This window comes from Vipera ursinii, assembly GCF_947247035.1.
Source record: "Vipera ursinii genome assembly, chromosome: 5".
NCBI classification, from domain to species: domain Eukaryota; kingdom Metazoa; phylum Chordata; class Lepidosauria; order Squamata; family Viperidae; genus Vipera; species Vipera ursinii.
In genome coordinates, this window is record NC_139518.1 from 83070495 (window position 1) to 83088450 (window position 17956).

At 40.4% G+C, this 17956-nt stretch overlaps 1 protein-coding gene across 1 annotated transcript in view; it reads left to right on the forward strand.

Moving 5' to 3' along the window:
- Window positions 1-17956, forward strand: part of LRRC20 (leucine rich repeat containing 20) — a 77189-nt gene that overhangs the window by 19190 nt on the left and 40043 nt on the right. Inside the window, exon 3 of the mRNA XM_083364835.1 lies at window positions 3068-3217. Coding sequence (XP_083220961.1) covers window positions 3068-3217 — 150 coding nt within the window. The remainder of the gene's footprint in view (window positions 1-3067; window positions 3218-17956) is intronic.

Genomic DNA, 17956 nt, shown 5'->3' on the forward strand with positions numbered 1-17956 from the left:
CCCTTCTCATTTTTTTTTTTTGAGATCAAACAAGATCTGCTAGAGATATGCTTGCAAAGGCAAGCAACATTATGAATGAAAAGGGACCTTAATCAGATGTTTGGGGGGGGCAGGGGCTGCGATCACGACATTTTGTGCTAAAGCAAAATATTTTCTGCTTGAAAAGGAATCAAATATGTTTTTAGTAATAAAGATGCACATATTTTCAGATTCATAAAGGCTCTGAAGAACATGGCAGGGGAGAAAGCACTGAGCTAGTGATTCTGGACTGAAATTATCATGGATGAACTCCAACTTCTAATTGTTATAAGTCAGGATGTCCCAATCATGGCAACTTTAAGAGGTGTGGGCTTCAATTCCCAGAAGCATGACTGGTTGGGGAATTCTGGGAATTGAAGTCCACACCTCTTAAAATTGGCAAGCTCAGTGTCCTAACCCACTGAGCCACCACATCCCTTTGAGAATCTGTGGGTCTCAGAAAAGTACTTGCCCTCATCTAAGTCCTTGTGAAGTTCATTCATCAGATGTCCCAGGTAACTTCTGCCCATGATGAGACTTGAAAACTGACTGATATTTTATGTGTGTGGGTGTGCATTGTGTTTTAGGTTATATATTTTGTACAAGTTTTTTCTTCATTTTAGCAGTGTGTATGTTCTATTAAGGGACGCAGTGGCTCAGTGGGTTAGGACGCTGAGCTTGTCGATCAAATGGTCGGCAGTTTGGCAGGTTGAATCCCGAGTGCCGCGTAGCAGAGTGAGCACCTGTTCCTCGTCCCAGCTTCTGCCAACCTAGCAGTTCGAAAGCACATAAAAATGCAAGTAGAAAAATAGGGACAACTATGGTGGGAAGGTAACAGTGTTCCGTACGCCTTTGGCGTCTAGTCATGCCGGCCACATGATCACAGAGACGTCCTCGGACATCGGCTCTTTGGCTTTGAAATGGACATGAGCACCGGCCCCTACAGTTGGAAACGACTAGCACGCATGTGCGGGGGAACCTTTACCTTTATGTTCTATTAATAATAATAACATTAATTTATTTAAACATTAAATATATGTTTATCCCATGATACATGGGGTATGAAGGGCATATAAATTTAATACGTAAATAAAAACCTGTGATCTTATATTGTGATTAACGCAGCGTTTCTGAAGGGCATAGTGTTGCTAGAGAAGTCAGTTTTGAGGCTATAAAAACTATTCCCTCTCTTCCATACTGCTCCATTTGTTAGCATCTTCAGAAGATTATTCTCACAATAAAATGTGCTCCACTAGTTTGTTTAAAGGTAAAGGTTCCCCCACACATGCGTGCTAGTCATTTCCGACTCTAGAGGCCGGTGCTCATCTCCGTTTCAAAGCCGAAGAGCCAGTGCTTGTCCGAGGACGTCTCCGTGGTCATGTGGCCGACATGACTAGACGCCAAAGGCGCACGGAACGCTGTTACCTTCCCACTGTAGTGGTCCCTATTTTTCTACTTGCATTTTTACGTGCTTTCGAACTGCTAGGTTGGCAGAAGCTGGGACGAGTAACAGGCGCTCACTCTGTTACGCGGCACTTGGTATTCAACCCGCCAAACTGCCGACCTTCTGATCGACAAGCTCAGCATCCTAACCCTCTGAGCCACCGCGTCCCATCTAGTTTGTTTAGACTCACCTAATTCACTTTTAATGAAATAACACTTTCTTTTCATTTATTTGGCACATGAACAATTTGATTTTGAGTTGATGTTTCTATGTTTCTGCTATCTACTACTAACTAAGACTATGTAGCCAACCTCTCTCTTTTAAGATGGCTCTAAGAAGAACTCTGAATTCTACTTCTTGGTGGTGAAATAGTACAGTACTAAGTATTGTAGAAACAGGAAATCACTGGGGGATCCTCGGTGCTCTGTGAGCTTGGTGGTTTTCTTGCAGACATTTCATTACCAAACTAGGTAACTTCCCCAGTGCTTAAAGGGTTTGCTTTTATTTTTATATACTGTACCAGTGGCTTGCCTTGGAAGTATGGGTGATTCCTTGATTACACTACTGTTTACAGTTGGCTTGTTTGTCTGTATTGGTAGTTCCTTGATTGTGGCATTGTTTACTTTTTGATTGTCAGTCTAGTGTTGGTCTTCGTGTTAATTTCTACTCATATGGATGTTGATTGCTTGTGAGGAAGTTCTGTGGTCTTTTGGCTTCCTTTTGGGCATTTTGACTGTCTCTTTTGAACGGTGTGTAGATGTTGTTTATCTCTATATACTCTGTTAATGGCCGATTTATCTGAGTGCCAGGTTGGCACGAGCGGTTTACAGTGTCAGCATATTGCCCCCAACAATCGCGGGTCCTCATTTTACCAACCTTGGAAGGATGGAAGACTGAGTCAATTCCATAGCTTTTTCCCCCTGTGTTTCTTCTACATGCTGGCTAGATTAACGTAGAATAGGGAGGAGTTACTTGAGTGTTCTTCTCACGTATAGATGAGAGCAAGTTCGCTTCAAAAGAGCAAAAAACACTTTTACCAAGAGTAGGAAGAAAATGTGCTCATTATATATTCCTTTGCTGAAGGAATATTATTCCTACATTTACTGAACTTTAAGTATTTTTGAAGGGCAAGCAAGGCCTTCAGAGAGATGAGATAGAAGAATCCAGAGCAAAGATGGGGTGGACTTTTTACTGATTTCTGAACTGAATTGGAGACAATAGCTACCTACCTGCGTTTATCTTGTCAATAATTCATTTTTCATTTCTTACCTGCATGCTATGTTTGTCAGTGAATAGGGTTCATATCTAACTGATAAGAAAAACATAATTAAGTGATAGGATTTTCACAGCATTATAACCTCCTGGCAGCACTATTATTTTGATATTCTAGTCTGTTGCAACACTCCATCCTATCTTATCAAAATAGACTTTATTTCAAAGTTACCTTAAGTGCATCTGCTCCTGATTCTTCTACTGCAAGTACCTAATCCTCACGGACAGACAACTAATAAAAATTGGATGCATCAGAACGCAACTTATTTTGTTCTGGAAAACTCAATATTTCTCCTCTCACCCTTCCTTTCCTCCTTTGCTGTTTTTCTTTAGATTTGGCAGATTGCAAATTGATGACATTTCCCATCGCCCTTTATAAAGTCATGAGGCAGGTGGCTGAAGGCATACATCTCATCACGTTGGCCAATAATGAGCTGAAGTTTGTAACCAGCAAATTCATTATCACTTTTAGCCAGCTGAGAGGTAGGTGTGCATTTCTGAGGGTAACAAGAACGAGGAGGTGCCTCCGTGGTTGCTATTCCTTTTCCAAATGTTAGGACTTTAAAAATGTATTTATTCTGTGTGTTACATATTTTTTTCTCAGTGACCATGAATATAATGTTATAGATTGACAGTAGATCAGTAATTATCAAAATATAGATAGTCCTGAACATACAGTGGTTCATTTAGTGACCACTTGAAGTTACAACGGCACCGAAAAAAGTGACATGACCGATTTTCATACGACCATTACAGCGTCCCCGTGGTCATGTGAGAAGAATTCAGATGCTCGACAACTGATTCGTATTTATGATGATTGCAGATTTCTGGATTCATGCGATCACCTTCTGCAACCAAAGTCAGTGTGGTTTTCAGATTTATTTAACAAACTTTTTACTAATTTAACAACTGTAGTGATTCACTTAACAAATGTGGCAAGAGAGGTGGTAAAATGTGGCAAAACTCACCTAACAAGCGCCTCAGTTAGCAACATAAATGTTGGGCTCAATTGTGATCGTAAGTCAAGGACTACCTATAAAAGAGTCTCTTTGGGGAGAGATGGGTGGCAAGTAAATTAATAATAGATAAATAAAATTAAGGTAAAGGTAAAGGTTCCCCCGCACATGCATGCTAGTATCAAATATTATCAGCAATGTGATAATCTTAGCTTCTCACAGCCTCACAAATGTATGACAGGTAAGATGTGAATCCAAGCAAAAGAAAAATTACTTGGGGGGAGACTTCTGTAAGATATATATATATATTTAATTTTAGATTGAACCTTCTTACTGTTGGGATCACATTGTTACTTTGCCTTTTAGCCAAGTTGAGGTTTTGCTGTATCTTTCCTTTTCTAATAGAGTTCTTTGCAGTGTAGAATACTGCTATGTCCCTCAGCAACGTACCACTTTTATTGTTTTCATTTAAGCCAGAGGTTCCCAAACAGGTCTCATTCCCATGAATGTCTGAACAGCTTAGGGCATTTTTTTAAAAAACAAACAAACAAACTTACATGGGGAAAATGGAACCACTTTCAAAACTCACTAGTCTTCCCTTTCTCTGTACAAGCTAGCTGCAGGCAATTGTGAGAATCTCTTGATAGGTAGATTAAAATTTAATTTTTAAAAGCAAGGGTTATATTATCTCATGCCAGCTACATTAGTTACATTTGGAGGGAGGTCACTCAAAATCTTTTATCACAAAGCTTGAGAACGAGCTAGTATCCCATTTGTGGAAAGCAGAATATTGGCACAACTCTGTTGCCAGTAAAGTAGTTGATAGTGTTGATGTCTGTTGTCAACAGTTCAGGAAACGTGTGTGTGTGTGTGTGTGTGTGTGTGTGTGTGTGTGTGTGTGTGTGTGTGTGTAAAATACTGATTTTGTACACGGAAGATAGGAATGATTTTTAATAAATGAGAAGAAGAACTAGCATAATATTTTCTAAGACGAATAAATGATTACGGTATTCCCTGACAGATTTAATTACCTCCTCCAAAGATTGAAAGTTTTTTTTTGCATTTTATTAAGATTGTTGAAAAGTTGTAAAAGTTAGAGGGCATTTGAGGAATATCTAGAGTGAAAGTATAACCAAATTGCTATCTACAAATAATGTGAGCTTTGATGAAATATATAGTGAGGAAGCAGCAATATGTGGTTGTAATGAGATTCAACAGAGGCACAGAACAAAACTTCATAGTCTGTTTTGATAAACCAATTCCAACAGTCAAAACCTTCGACTGAGAAAATAATATTTATAGAGGAAAGATTTATATTGTTGCTTATGTTTATTTTTTTAAAGCTTTACCTACTGCTAGCCATTCATACGTGCTGGAGTACGTTGTGTGGCCCTATAAATCATTTAATCATCAATTAAGCTTTGATGCAAAAATATGAAATGATGAAAGAATCCGTGGAAGGAAAATTTAAGTGTCCCTCTCAACAATATTTATCAAGTATCCTAGCTGTGTCTGTCTTATACTGTTGAAATAAATATCTATAGCATTGTGATTACCTAAACATTTAGCTGGAAGGCCAAGAATATAAATTAGGAAACCTTATAGAGTTGGGGGCTTCTTCCACACTGTAAACCATAGTGAAGTGCAAGGGCCTGACTCAGAAAAAGGAGATTTTGTGAGGCAGGCAAGTAAGCAAGACAAAAACCCCGTTTGGTTGGATCATATTTCCTGATGAATTAAATTTCAATTAAAGGTTTTAAACTAGTTGAATGAAATGTGGTGACAGAAGACCAACTCCGTATCTATTCAGTATAGGTAGTCCTTGTCTTACGACCACAATTGAACCCAAAATTTTGGTTGCTAAGTGAAACAGTTGTTAAGCGAATCGTGGCAGTTGTTAAGTTAGTGACATGGTGGTTAAGTGAATCTGGCTTCCCCACTGACTTGGCTTGTAAGAAGGTCACAAAAGGTGATCCCAGTGTTGGAGCATTCACAGCTTCTGGAGGCAGGTTGTTCCACTGGTTAATTGTTCTAACTGTCAGGAAGTTTCTCCTTAGTTCTAGGTTGCTTCTCTCCTTGATTAGTTTCCATCCGTTGCTTCTTGTCCTGCCTTTGGGCGCTTTGGAGAATAGCTTGACTCCCTCTTCTTTGGGGCAGCCCCTGAGATATTGGAACACTGCTATCATGTCCCCCCTCGTCCTTCTCTTCATTAAACTAGACTACCCAATTCCAGCAGCCATTCCTTATATATTTTAGCTTCCAGTCCCCTAATCAACTTTGTTGCTCTTCTCTGTACTCTTTCTAGAGTCTCAACATCTTTTTTTACATCGTGGTGACCAAAACTGGATGCAGTATTCCAAGTGTGGCCTTACCAAGGCATTGTAAAGTGGTATTAATACTTCACATGATCTTGATTCTATTCCTCTGTTATATTATAAATGGTTGCAAAACAGGTCTTTTTTTACAGCAGTTGTTCAATCAATTCGGTGGTCTTCTATGGGTGTAGTTTTGCCAAAAATCAGAGAGAGGTGCTGGTTTTCAGCAAAACCTTTGTAAAACATGATCATTTGATTATGGAATGCTGCAAATGCAGCCATGTTTGCCAAGGTTGTGACTATGGAAGGGCCTGACTGTCATAACACCCATTTTTCATTTGGTTATGGTTGCTAAGCAACTGGTCATGAATCAAGGACTACCTGTAAATTCTCCGTTATGCTAATTTCTTTCTGCTCTCTTCAATTAATTTAATTTTCTCTTTTGACCTGAAGAGGGAGCTCCATCATAATGAATGCTTTTCTGAAATGAAATTACAATATTCATTTGAAAATATTTTAATTTCTATTTAATGTTTAGTATAGCTTAAGTAAATTTCTTTGTGTCATCTCCCCTCATACTAGTCATTCGTTAAATTATAAAGAATTACTGGACTTTCTTTTTTTAGAACTTTCTTTTTTTTCCCTTCTACTCTTAATGTTATAATTTGCTTTGCTTGAAGTGAATGAATAGAATTTCTTACTGTTTTTCCTAATAAAGCAGAAAGAAGCGTAATAGAAAAATCAGCAAACCAGCTGAATCCCACCACTGAATTTACTCTTAATTAATTGCACATATGGAGCTCTTCCCGATGCAGATGATAATCTGATAATTTTAAGGCTAAACAGAAACATTTTCAGATCAAAAAGTAGGATTCAATTATTTTTTGCTCTTACAAGAGGATTCCAGCTGGAATAAACAGCTTCTTTCAAATCAACGTACTCTCTCAAGTCTCCTTATGTACAATATATGATGCTAGCAAAAGCATTTTTGAGAAATTGGTTTATCCCTCTGGCATCAATAGAAAGAAAGGTGTGCAAAAATAGAAGAATACATTACTGAATGATCTGGAATAATTGTATTCAAGGAACACTTAATCCAGTCTCATATTTAGAGCAAAAGATAAATGCAATACAAAATTGGATAGATTTACTAGATGTAAATGTTATTTATATATATATGTTATTAATCTGCATAATTGTATACAGGTACAGCGTACTTAATCAAGAAGGCTAAAATACCTTAGTTGGGAGCTTATGCAAATAAAATGAAGGATTACCACATTGATCTGTATAATCTTATTCTACATTCTAGACTTCAGTCGTTTTATTAAGTATTGTGAATCTCTCTGTGTCATCTTCATCTGTGATGTTTTAGAAATTTTAAACTTTTCTGAAAATATTGCAGTGTGGAATGCCTCTATTCATAACACCCATTCCATCTCTCATTTTCTAACAGTCATCCCATCTTTGTTGAAACTCTCTGAATAAGTTAAGTCCTGGAGGGCTGTTTTGGTAGATTCCCTCTGCCTCTGTTTAAAACCTTTTGAGGGAGACTGCTTTCACATCTGTATATATTGCAGCTGCCTTGAATAAAGGCATGTCTGATGTAGTGAGTCACAAGGCAGCCAACACTGACAAATTCTAGCTTGTGCATTGAGTACCAAACAAATGATGAGTACTGGGACAAAATTTTCATATCAAAATGCATTGAGTGCCCACCCAAGATGTAATTACTAAGAGTCGACAATGATTTGATGGCATATAATTCGTCAGCACATTTTCTACTTCATTATTTTGGAATTAGGCATGTGCTATACTATCTAAGGGACGCGGTGGCTCAGTGGGTTAGGACGCTGAGCTTGTTGACCAGATGGTTGGCAGTTTGGCGGATCGAATCCCGAGTGCCGCGTAACAGAGTGAGCGCCTGTTACTTGTCCCAGCTTCTGCCAACCTAGCAATTCGAAAGCACATAAAAATGCAAGTAGAAAAATAGGGACCACTACGGTGGGAAGGTAACAGCGTTCTGTGTGCCTTTGGCGTCTAGTCATGCCGGCCACATGACCACGGAGACATCCTCGGACAAGCGCTGGCTCTTCGCCTTTGAAGTGGAGATGAGCACCGGCCCCCAGAGTCGGAAACGAGCAGCACACATGTGCAGGGGAACCTTTACCTTTATACTATCCCATCATTTCACAGTTCACTCTGAAATAATTACTTTAGAAGAATGTTCTCTTTATAAATTAATTCTGTTTCATTGCTTAAAGAAATGTCTTGCATATGTCAGTTAAATACTTTATTTCTTCACAACCAGGATTCTGTTGTAATCTTTTTTTTTCTGATCAAAACTACTTGTCCCTGACTATCTCAGTTCCATTCAATAATTTGTGAAGGGTGGCCTACTTCAGATAACTTGTCAAAATCCTTTTGATACCCTCATAGATAGATTCCATCTTATATTAAGTGAGTCGGTACAGTTGTTAAATGAATCATGAGGTCATTATGAATGAATCATGAGCCATCTTCCCCCATTGACTTTTCTTGTTGGAAAAGGATGATCACGTGTCCCTGGGATGCTGCAACCATCATTAAAACAATCAAGTCATAAATCAGGTCATTTGCCAAGTGCCTGAATTTTGATCGTGTCACCCTGGGGATGCTCTGTTAGTTGTAAGTGCAGGAACCGACAATCACCTTTTTTCAATGCCATGGTAACTTTGAACTTTTGGTAAACAAATGGTTGTAAGTTGAGATTTATCTGTATTAAAGAGGCTCTGTGGTTTTCCAGTGTATCCTGCTAAGGCCAGTTCTTTTATTTACAGATCATTTTCCAAATTGAGTTTGGAATTCACTGGGAGTTCAGGACACGTAAAAACAATGTTCTCCAGATGTCTTTTTTCTCCTGAAAAAAGGCACAAGTTGGCATCTTACTATCATCTGCTATGTTGTTTTCCTCTGCTTGTTAAGGTATTAGTCTGCCATTAATTCCTGCTGGGTGAAATGCCAAGACCAACTTTATAAAGGTTGATGTGCATAATCTCCTACAGCAGACATGTCAAACTCGCGATGTCACGTGACGTCGCGCGACGTATCGGAACTTTTTCCCATTGCCGAAAATGGGATGGCCGTAGTTTTTCCATGACGCTCCGGCCCACGGGCCGGTAGTTTGACACCCCTGTCCGACAGGGTTTTAATTATTTATTTGTTTTCTATAGCTGCCCTTTGGAGATCTGCACCCTTGTAAAATAGGTTTCCAGGGAATATCAACAGTCATAATTAAAGTCATCTTAAATGATGTCTTTAAAGACGTTTTCAGAATGTTCCCTCAAAGGACTGATCTGATGAAGAGAAGGGAAGAGGAATTTTAGCTGGAGCAGCCTAAAGTGGTTTTCACTTGCCTTTGAACCTGTCCAAGAGTGGTTGGGGAAACAAATATAGAATCCTTGGTCAATACATCAGTGAAAGTTGCTTTCAACTCAGAGGAGTTGAACAATAAACAAAAACTGCCTTCTTTTGAAAAATACTACCATTCGTTTCACTATAGCCAATATTTTCAAAGTTGGATCCTGCTATGTGAAAATGTGTAGATTCACAAGAAAAAGTACGTAGGAGGCAAACTTGAAATAGAGGACTATTTTGTAGGGCAGGTTATAACTCTAAAGGGGAACTCTTCTAGAACAGGGGTCCCCAACCTATTGGGCACCAGGGACCGGTTACATGGAAAAAGGTTTTTTTGTGGACCGGAGAGTGTGTGGTTTTGTGTGCTGCCTGCATTCTGTGGATGCGGCTTTACTTCTTTGTGCAGACCGGTTGCTGGCATGCTGCAGCTCGGTACTGGTCCACGGACCGTGGGTTGGGGACCCCTGTTTTAGAAGTATTACAACAATGACCTGGTACAGGATAACAGAAGTCCTGAAACTATGGCATAGTCTACAAGTACTATTACAATGGCAAGTGTAATAAATGTGGCATGGGTCCAGGGTACTTCAGGAGCTAATGAATTGGCCTTGTCCCACTTGCTGCAGCGGAAGAGACCTACTTTGAATCCTGTCTGTCAAAGAAATTTGACTGGTGGTGTCTGGGAGATGAGACTTTTCTGCTGTGGGCCCTGCCCTCTGGAATGTGAGGTTGGCTCCCATGATCCTGGCCTTCTCAATGACCTGTGAGATAGGCAGCATGTAAATTTAAGAAATAAATAAAATTTAATAAATAAATTTGCAATGTATGGCAGTGAAAGTTGGATCATAAAAAAGGCTGAGTGCTAAAGAATTGAGGCCTTTGAACTGTGGTGCTGGAGACGACTCCTGCGAGTCCCTTGGACTGCAAGGCGATCAAACCGGTCAGTCCTAGAGGAGATCAACCCTGACTGCTCTTTAGAAGGCCAGATCCTGAAGCTAAAACTCAAATACTTTGGCCACCTAATGAGAAGGAAGGACTCACTGGAGAAGAGCCTAATGCTGGGAAAGATTGAGGGCAAGAGAAGAAGGGGACGACAGAGAATGAGGTGGCTTGATGGAGTCACTGAAGCATTAGGTGTGAGCTTAAATGGACTCCAGAAGATGGTAGAGGACAGGAAGGCCTGGAGGAACATTGTCCATAGGGTTGCGATGGGTCAGACATGACTTCGCAGCTAACAACAACAACAAATAAATAAATAAAATTTAATAAATAAAATTATTAAATTTAATAAATGTAATAAATAAAATGAGTGCAACTAAGTTGTTCAGAACTAAAAGGCGAATGTCTTAAGACTTCTTTGGATGTGACTGTTCCACACAGCAGGTATAAAGATAGGAGGCATAATCACACATGCTGTTAGTATGATTTTTTTTATGTGTGTATATTGTTATTCCTATAGTGCTTCAGCTGAGTCACCCTGGAGCTTTCAAGCAAAGGTCAGAAACCAAACAGCGTTTCTAACATACAATAAATACATTTTATTTTACCAAACCCTTTCTATGCTGGTCCTGAGGGAAAGAGTCTAAAAAGACTTAAGAATTGAGCAAACTGTGTGCCCAGTTTCTACCACAGGCATTATTAGTGTCCCTGTCCAACTGATGAAAGAAACAAGGCTGTGAAATCTGAAAACACAGTGATATTCCCAGAGAATAAGCTCTAATCATCTGTTTTTGTCGGTTCCATGAGATGCTTGGATCTAAAGATGAGAAGAAACAAAAAGTGTTGTATAAAAAGCAAACAATGGTAATTGGCTCTAGCTTTTCTCATGAATTAAGACTATCTTCTCCATCCATTATCAACCCACTGACATGAAGGTCCCAGAAGAATCTGTCAATAGTTCCTTACTTGAGAGGAAAGGAAAATGGATGCTCGCAACCTTCAGAATAAGCTTCTGACTTACTGGGTTTTCAGAAATTATTGAAAACAAAGCCAGTAAGGAGAGGTTTTGAAGCATGAATATCAATATCAATGTATCAGTTGTATGTTTTTCTTAATTTTTATGGGGTTTTTTTTTACAGGTTTTTTATTAGATGGTAGTTGTGTTATTTTTAAAATTCTTTCTTTAGATTTGATTATTGTTTTATAGCATATATGCTTTAGAGAAATTGGAATTCAACAAGTGTGTTTTTACTGAGAAATTAAACAGCTAACTAAATAAAATATGTTACTATTTTTATTTATTTTATTTAAAAACTGCCCATCTCCATCCTGCTCCCATCAGAGATCATCCATAATAATACCAACACTGTTTCTGTCCCACATTTGGCCTGACACCTGACTGAAAAGGGTCCAGATAATATGTTTCATCCAGAATCTTTGGACATTGTAACATCACCGCTTGTCAACCACCTTCCCTAAAAAGGAAAGTTGAGAGACTGGATGAAAACTGTCCAAAATGATGTGGTCCACTGATGGCTTCTTGAGGAGAGGGATGTACCAGAGCCTCTTTAAATCCATCCAGGAACATACCCTCTAAGAAGGATGAATTCACCATCATTTGGGCCCACCTTCCTGATCCCTCCTGGGTAGCCTTAGCCAGCCAGGAGGGGCATGGATCTAGCACACAGGTGGACCCTGCCCAGTTCTACAGGTCTAACAGATTCAAAGTCTGCTCCCTGGGCATCTCCACAGGACTTCCCTCACACTTAGCATCCAGCTGGGAATAGATCTAGGCGATTTTATCCTTTAGATCAGGGGTAGGCAACGTTGGCTCTTTTATGACTCATGGACTTCAACTCCCAGAATTCCTGAGCCAGCATGGCTCAGCTTGGAAACCTCTCCCTTTCCCCTCAGCATGGCTGGCTCAGGAATTCTGGGAGTTGAAGTCCATGAGTCATAAAAGAGCCAAGGTTGCCTACCCCTGCTTTAGAGGAATAGAAAATTCCTCTGCTTGGCTCTGCAAATAGGCATCCAGGCTCCCGGTCCCAAGGAGAGTCCCAGTGACCCTAAACAGGGCTCCTGGGCTCCTGTGGATGCAGTAAGAATGGAGAAGAATGGGCTCTTTGCCACTCTTATCACCAGGTTGTGTGTGTGTTTTAAAGTTAGGGGATCCACAGACATACATCCTGGCATTCAAAGGCATGAGATGGAGTACAGAAGCACCAAACCAATAACTTCCTTGTCGTTTCTTGAATCAATTTCATGACTTACTGTTTGAACAATTACAGTCATTAATTGTTAACTGACGCTTCCCAGAATTTTTTTGGGAGAAGCTTCTGCAATTAAAATAAATGTAGCTCTTCCAAAATTTTACATTATAGAAGTGCACTTATCTTTGAGACTTCATAATAGAGACTTTTAGTCAGTGCCTGGAAACATCATAGCAAATGGGGTGGAAAAGCTGTAATGTTATGAAAGCCATTAACCTTAATACTGTAATAATTTACCAAAGGAGCAAGCATGGATGAGCTCTCCGAATACTCTACTTTTAACCCAATCCATCTACCATCATTCCAAGCCTAAATAGGTTTGGGAGGCCCTGCTAGGAATGATGGGAACATACCTAAAAGGCATTAGTTTGATAAAATTGTTGCAGGAATTACAAAAAAGCTTAGTTTAATAGCTTAGTGTCCACCAACTTCATATTGGTCGGGTCTGCTTTGTCCACCCCCCTGAAGCTTTATACCGGCACGCCACAGGGCTGTGTGCTTAGCCCCTACCTGTACTCTTTATACACTTATGATTGTGTATCATCTGACCCATCCACTGCGATAATCAAGTTCGCAGATGATACAACTGTGGTGGGTCTTATTACAGGTGGGGATGAGACAGCATATAGGGCGGAGGTACAAAAACTATCCATATGGTGTAGTAATAACAACTTGCACCTAAACATTGGCAAGACGAAAGAGATGGTGTTAGACTTCCGGAGAAAAAAGGAGGAACCTGCCCCACTTTACATCGGGGAGGACTATGTGGAGAGAGTTTCCTCCTTTAAATTTCTGGGAGTCTACCTCTGCGAAGATCTGACCTGGAAAGTTAACACAACCTAGGTGGCTAGAAAGGCCCAACAGAGGCTTCACTTTCTTAGGGTCTTGCAGAAGAACAGGGTAGAACAACGGCTAATGACCCTGTTTTACCGGTCTACTATAGAGAGTGTCCTCTCGTATGGTATTGTGGTTTGGTATGCTGGTCTGACAGCCGTGGACAGGAAAGTATTACAGAGGGTAGTGAGCACAGCACAAGACATTGTGGGCTGTCCCCTGACACCACTGGATGACATCGCCAGGGCTCGTTGCCTTGGAAGAGTGAGGAAGATTCTCAGGGATGACTCACACCCTGCTGGCTCAGGAATTCTGGGAGTTGAAGTCGACGAGCCATAAAAGAGCCAAGGTTGCTTACCCCTGCTCTACACCACCACACAGACCAGAGATTTGACATTATATCCTAATATAAAGCCTTGTTTGGGCAAGTTAATCTCACTTTTTAAATGCTTCATCTGCCATTTTAGACAGATGATCTCACCAACATTCAGTGCTTTATGTATTGCAACAAAAGGGACAGAAATTATGAGTGGTGGTCCTTAAGTAAAATTACACTTCATCTCTCTTAGATTTCACTCCCATATCATTCTCTGCTCCCATTCAAGAGAGATGGTGTTACCCTCTGTTCTAAAGGTGAAATTGAGGTAGCACATGGGACCCAATTTATATCCTGGAATTTCATACATAAACTTAAATGTGAGCCCAAGGGCTGTACCAAAAATTCACTGTTCCCAAAATTGCTGCAGGCTTGCAATTTTACCAAAGTGGAACATAGGAGTAAATGTATTCTATTAAATGTAATACATGAAAGGGTTGGATCAAAGCACTAGATCCATGCAATCATTCAAGAAAGCTCTTGCTGATAACTGCAGACTCCTGATACTGAACAAATCCTCAGATGCTGCTATGTTCTTCAACCTATCAGCCTGAACAAGACTTTAGTACTTTACCAACCCATGTCAAATACCAAGCTTTGAGAACCAAAAATAACTGTTGATAAACCTAGATGACAAATGTTAACAGCTTCAACTACTTGCAAAGCATCATCTCTAGTGATGGTTCTTTGGACAAAAATTGACTCCACGATCAGCATGGCCAGCCAGGCTTTGGGGCTGTTGCATACCATGGTGTTCAGTCAACACAACGTCCACGTCTCCACAAAGCTGAAAGACTACAGAGCTATGGTTATTTCTTCTCTTGTTTATGGATGTAAATCCTGAATGATGACTCATCAAAGAACTGGAGAAATTTCATATGCATGCCGTCCGCATATGAAGTTATTTTTTATTTAATCGATATAAAAATTGTATTAATTTAAATATGAGACAGTAAATACCAAGGGGAAAAGAGAGGAAACACTTAATATAACAGTTTGAGATCTGTACTAAATATATTTGTATGTTATTGAATTATTGACCAACTCAGCCACCACATTGCTTTTCAAATATTTAAATGTAAAAATAGAAAACCAATAAAATTTTCTTTTAAAAAATGCGGCTGCAGTTGTGGTGGTAAGACCCACCAAACGTACAACAGCACCATAGTTCTAGTGAACAGAATCAACCTTGTTTAAAATATGCTATATCACAGTAAAAGTAAGGGCACAAATGTCTCTGTCCATGAGTATTGGCACAGGTAGTCTTCGATTTACAACCATTTGTTCAGCAACTGTTCAAAATTACAACAGTGCTGTACAAAGGGACTTATGACTAGTCCCTGAAAGTACAGCCATTGCAGTGCACTCACTGTCACATCATTGTAATCTGGGCTTTCCATTTGCATTTCCACCTGGTTGCCAAGCACCCCGGGATCATGTGATTACCATTTGCACTCTTTCCTGCTGGCTTCCCCAGAAAGTCAGTGGGGAAGCCAGTAGGGAACAGTCACATGTCATTGCCGTCTGCCAAGAGGACTTCCTCTCATCTCTGTGGGCTAAGAAAGCCCCATGCCAAAATGCAAGGAGAATTTTCAGCCATAGAGGATTTCAGCTCCAGAATGAGACGGCTTCAGAAATTCAAGGCTTTTGTGCACTCTCCCACACACCTCCACACCTCCACCTGCTCCATCCCCCCACCCTGCAGGGCGTGGAGCTTGCAACTTCCATCTCAATCAATTTGATTATGGGAAGCCGGCAGGAAGTTGCCTAACAACTGGGGCACTCACAAAACACCAGCCATCAGGACTGCCTGGATTGCCGTTGCTAAACAAAGTGGTCACACTTTATATCTGCCTCACTTAGAGATGACAATCCCTGTCCTAACTGCCATTGTAGGTTAAGGATTACCTATACATGCATAGCCCAAAAGCTTGAAATATAATAAATAATAAACCTTTATTGTCAAAGTACAACATGTGTACATTGAGATTAGCTGAGCCTCCCCCCGTGCTCTCTCCCCCCAACACACAGTGACAACAAACCCTCCAGTCGTGATTCAGGGTCAGCCTGTGGGTTCGGCAGTTGGGTCGGACGACTCAAGAGGAGGAGGGGGGTGTTGAAGAGCTTGCTGAGGGGGTTAAAGATCTTGCTGATGAGAGCCCTCAGCCAGGCCCCTCCCACCTGGTCACAACGGAGACCCAGCTGTGTGAGCCTGATGCCCGACGCAGGAGGCAGTCAATCAGGAGTAAACAGAGGAAAGCAATGGGGCACCTCGGAAGGAGGCAGAGAGAAGCCATGCCCTGAACTGTATAAAAGGGGAATGCGTGGGAGGGCTGGTTTGCTGAAGGCAACCACTTGATTAGTTCCTGTTTCATAGCTTCTGTTTCATGGTTGGTATTTTGTTTTGCTCTGCTTTATGTTAATAAATTTGGCAGGCTTAATTCCAGCCTCTTGCCGTTTGTAAAGGGGTTGTCCCTGCCTTTTCTGCAGGGCCGGTAGCAGGCTGGTACAGAACACCTCCATCCTACCACACCATGAGAACCAACTACACCACACACCGGCCTCCCAAGTCAATTCTGCATAAGTTCACAGAGATTATATCCCATTTAAAAGCCTAACAGCCCACGGATAAAAGCTATTTTTCAGCCTGTTGGTACGGCTGGCTATACTCCTATATCTCCTACCAGATACCGAATTCTGGGAGTTGAAGTCCACGAGCCATAAAAGAGCCAGGTTTGCCTACCCCTGGTGTAGAGCATTCCACATGATAATAGGTATATGGAAGTCTAGAGAAATGGTAGGATGGCTTTTGATAGAATCGTGTAGAATGTTTAACCTAACACCCGGTATTGCGACCCTGGAGTGGAGATGGTCAACAGAAAGTCAGTGGAATGCAAATAAATATCAGTGTTCTGGAGGAAATGGCACTCAGTGATTACATTTTCCTCTTTTATCTTTCTATTATCTGTCTGCTTCAGTGGCCAACATGAAGTGGGCTTGCTTGGACCTCTTTCCTATGGTCTGCCAGTAGGCAGACTGTTGCCTTTCACAGACTTTCCAATACAGGTAGTTAGAATAGAGCTGGAGTGGACCTTGGAGATTTTCTAGTCCAGCCTCCTGCTCAAGCAGGAGAACCTGTACCGTCTCAGACAGGTGAATGCCTAGTCTCTTCTTAAAAATCTCCAGTGATGGAGTGCCCACGATTTCTGAAGGCAACCTGTTCCACTGGTTGATTGTCCTCACTGTCAGAAAGTTTCTCCTTAATTCCAGGTTGCTTCTCTCTTTGATCAGTTTCCAACCATTCTTTCTCATTGTTCTCAACATACAATTGTAAATGAGTCCAGAATTATAGTTTTAAGTCATTGTGGTTGTAAATCGAGGGATCAAATAACCAGACCAGATTTTTTTTTTGGGGGGGAACATCTTTTGCAGTGGTTGTCAAGTGAATGCACGATTGTTAAGTGAATCCATTTTCTCTAGTGTGTGTGTTTTTTTATTCCAAAAACTGATAAAAAATATGTCACAAATTGCAATCGTGTGGCCATGGGATGCTGCAAACAATCATAAACTGACTACCAAAAGCCCAACAAGTGAATGTGTCACCACATGATTGTGTACAGCAGTCATAATTTCAAAAATGGATTATAAATAGCTTTTGGGGGAGGGTCCATTGTAATGGTCCCTAAATGACCGGTTGTAAATCTCTTTTGGACAAATACAAGAGACATTGGTCCTTCTCTGGATATACGCTTAGGGTATTTGGAATTCATTTTTTCTGAAAATAAAAATGTTAGCATTTCAGGCTTCCTACGATGTTTCCAGTGTATTTTTTCTATATAATCCTGAGTCTACTTTTCAAGTGTACTGTTGTTCACTCCAGCTGGTAAATTAAACTCCTGCCGGTGGTGAATCTAAAGAACACTCTAGAGGGGACAGAAGTGCTGGAGATACATATTTTGTTTCTTTAAAAAATGATTCTTGTTGAAAATGAACATAAAATTGAAGTCGAAGCTTTGAACTACTGGTATTAATAAAGGATCACTGTAGCTGTTTAGCTTTATCATATTACAGAAGTTTGATACTGTTCTTGCTATTTATTCTTTTTCTAAGATATTTTTATATTGCTTTTAATGCTG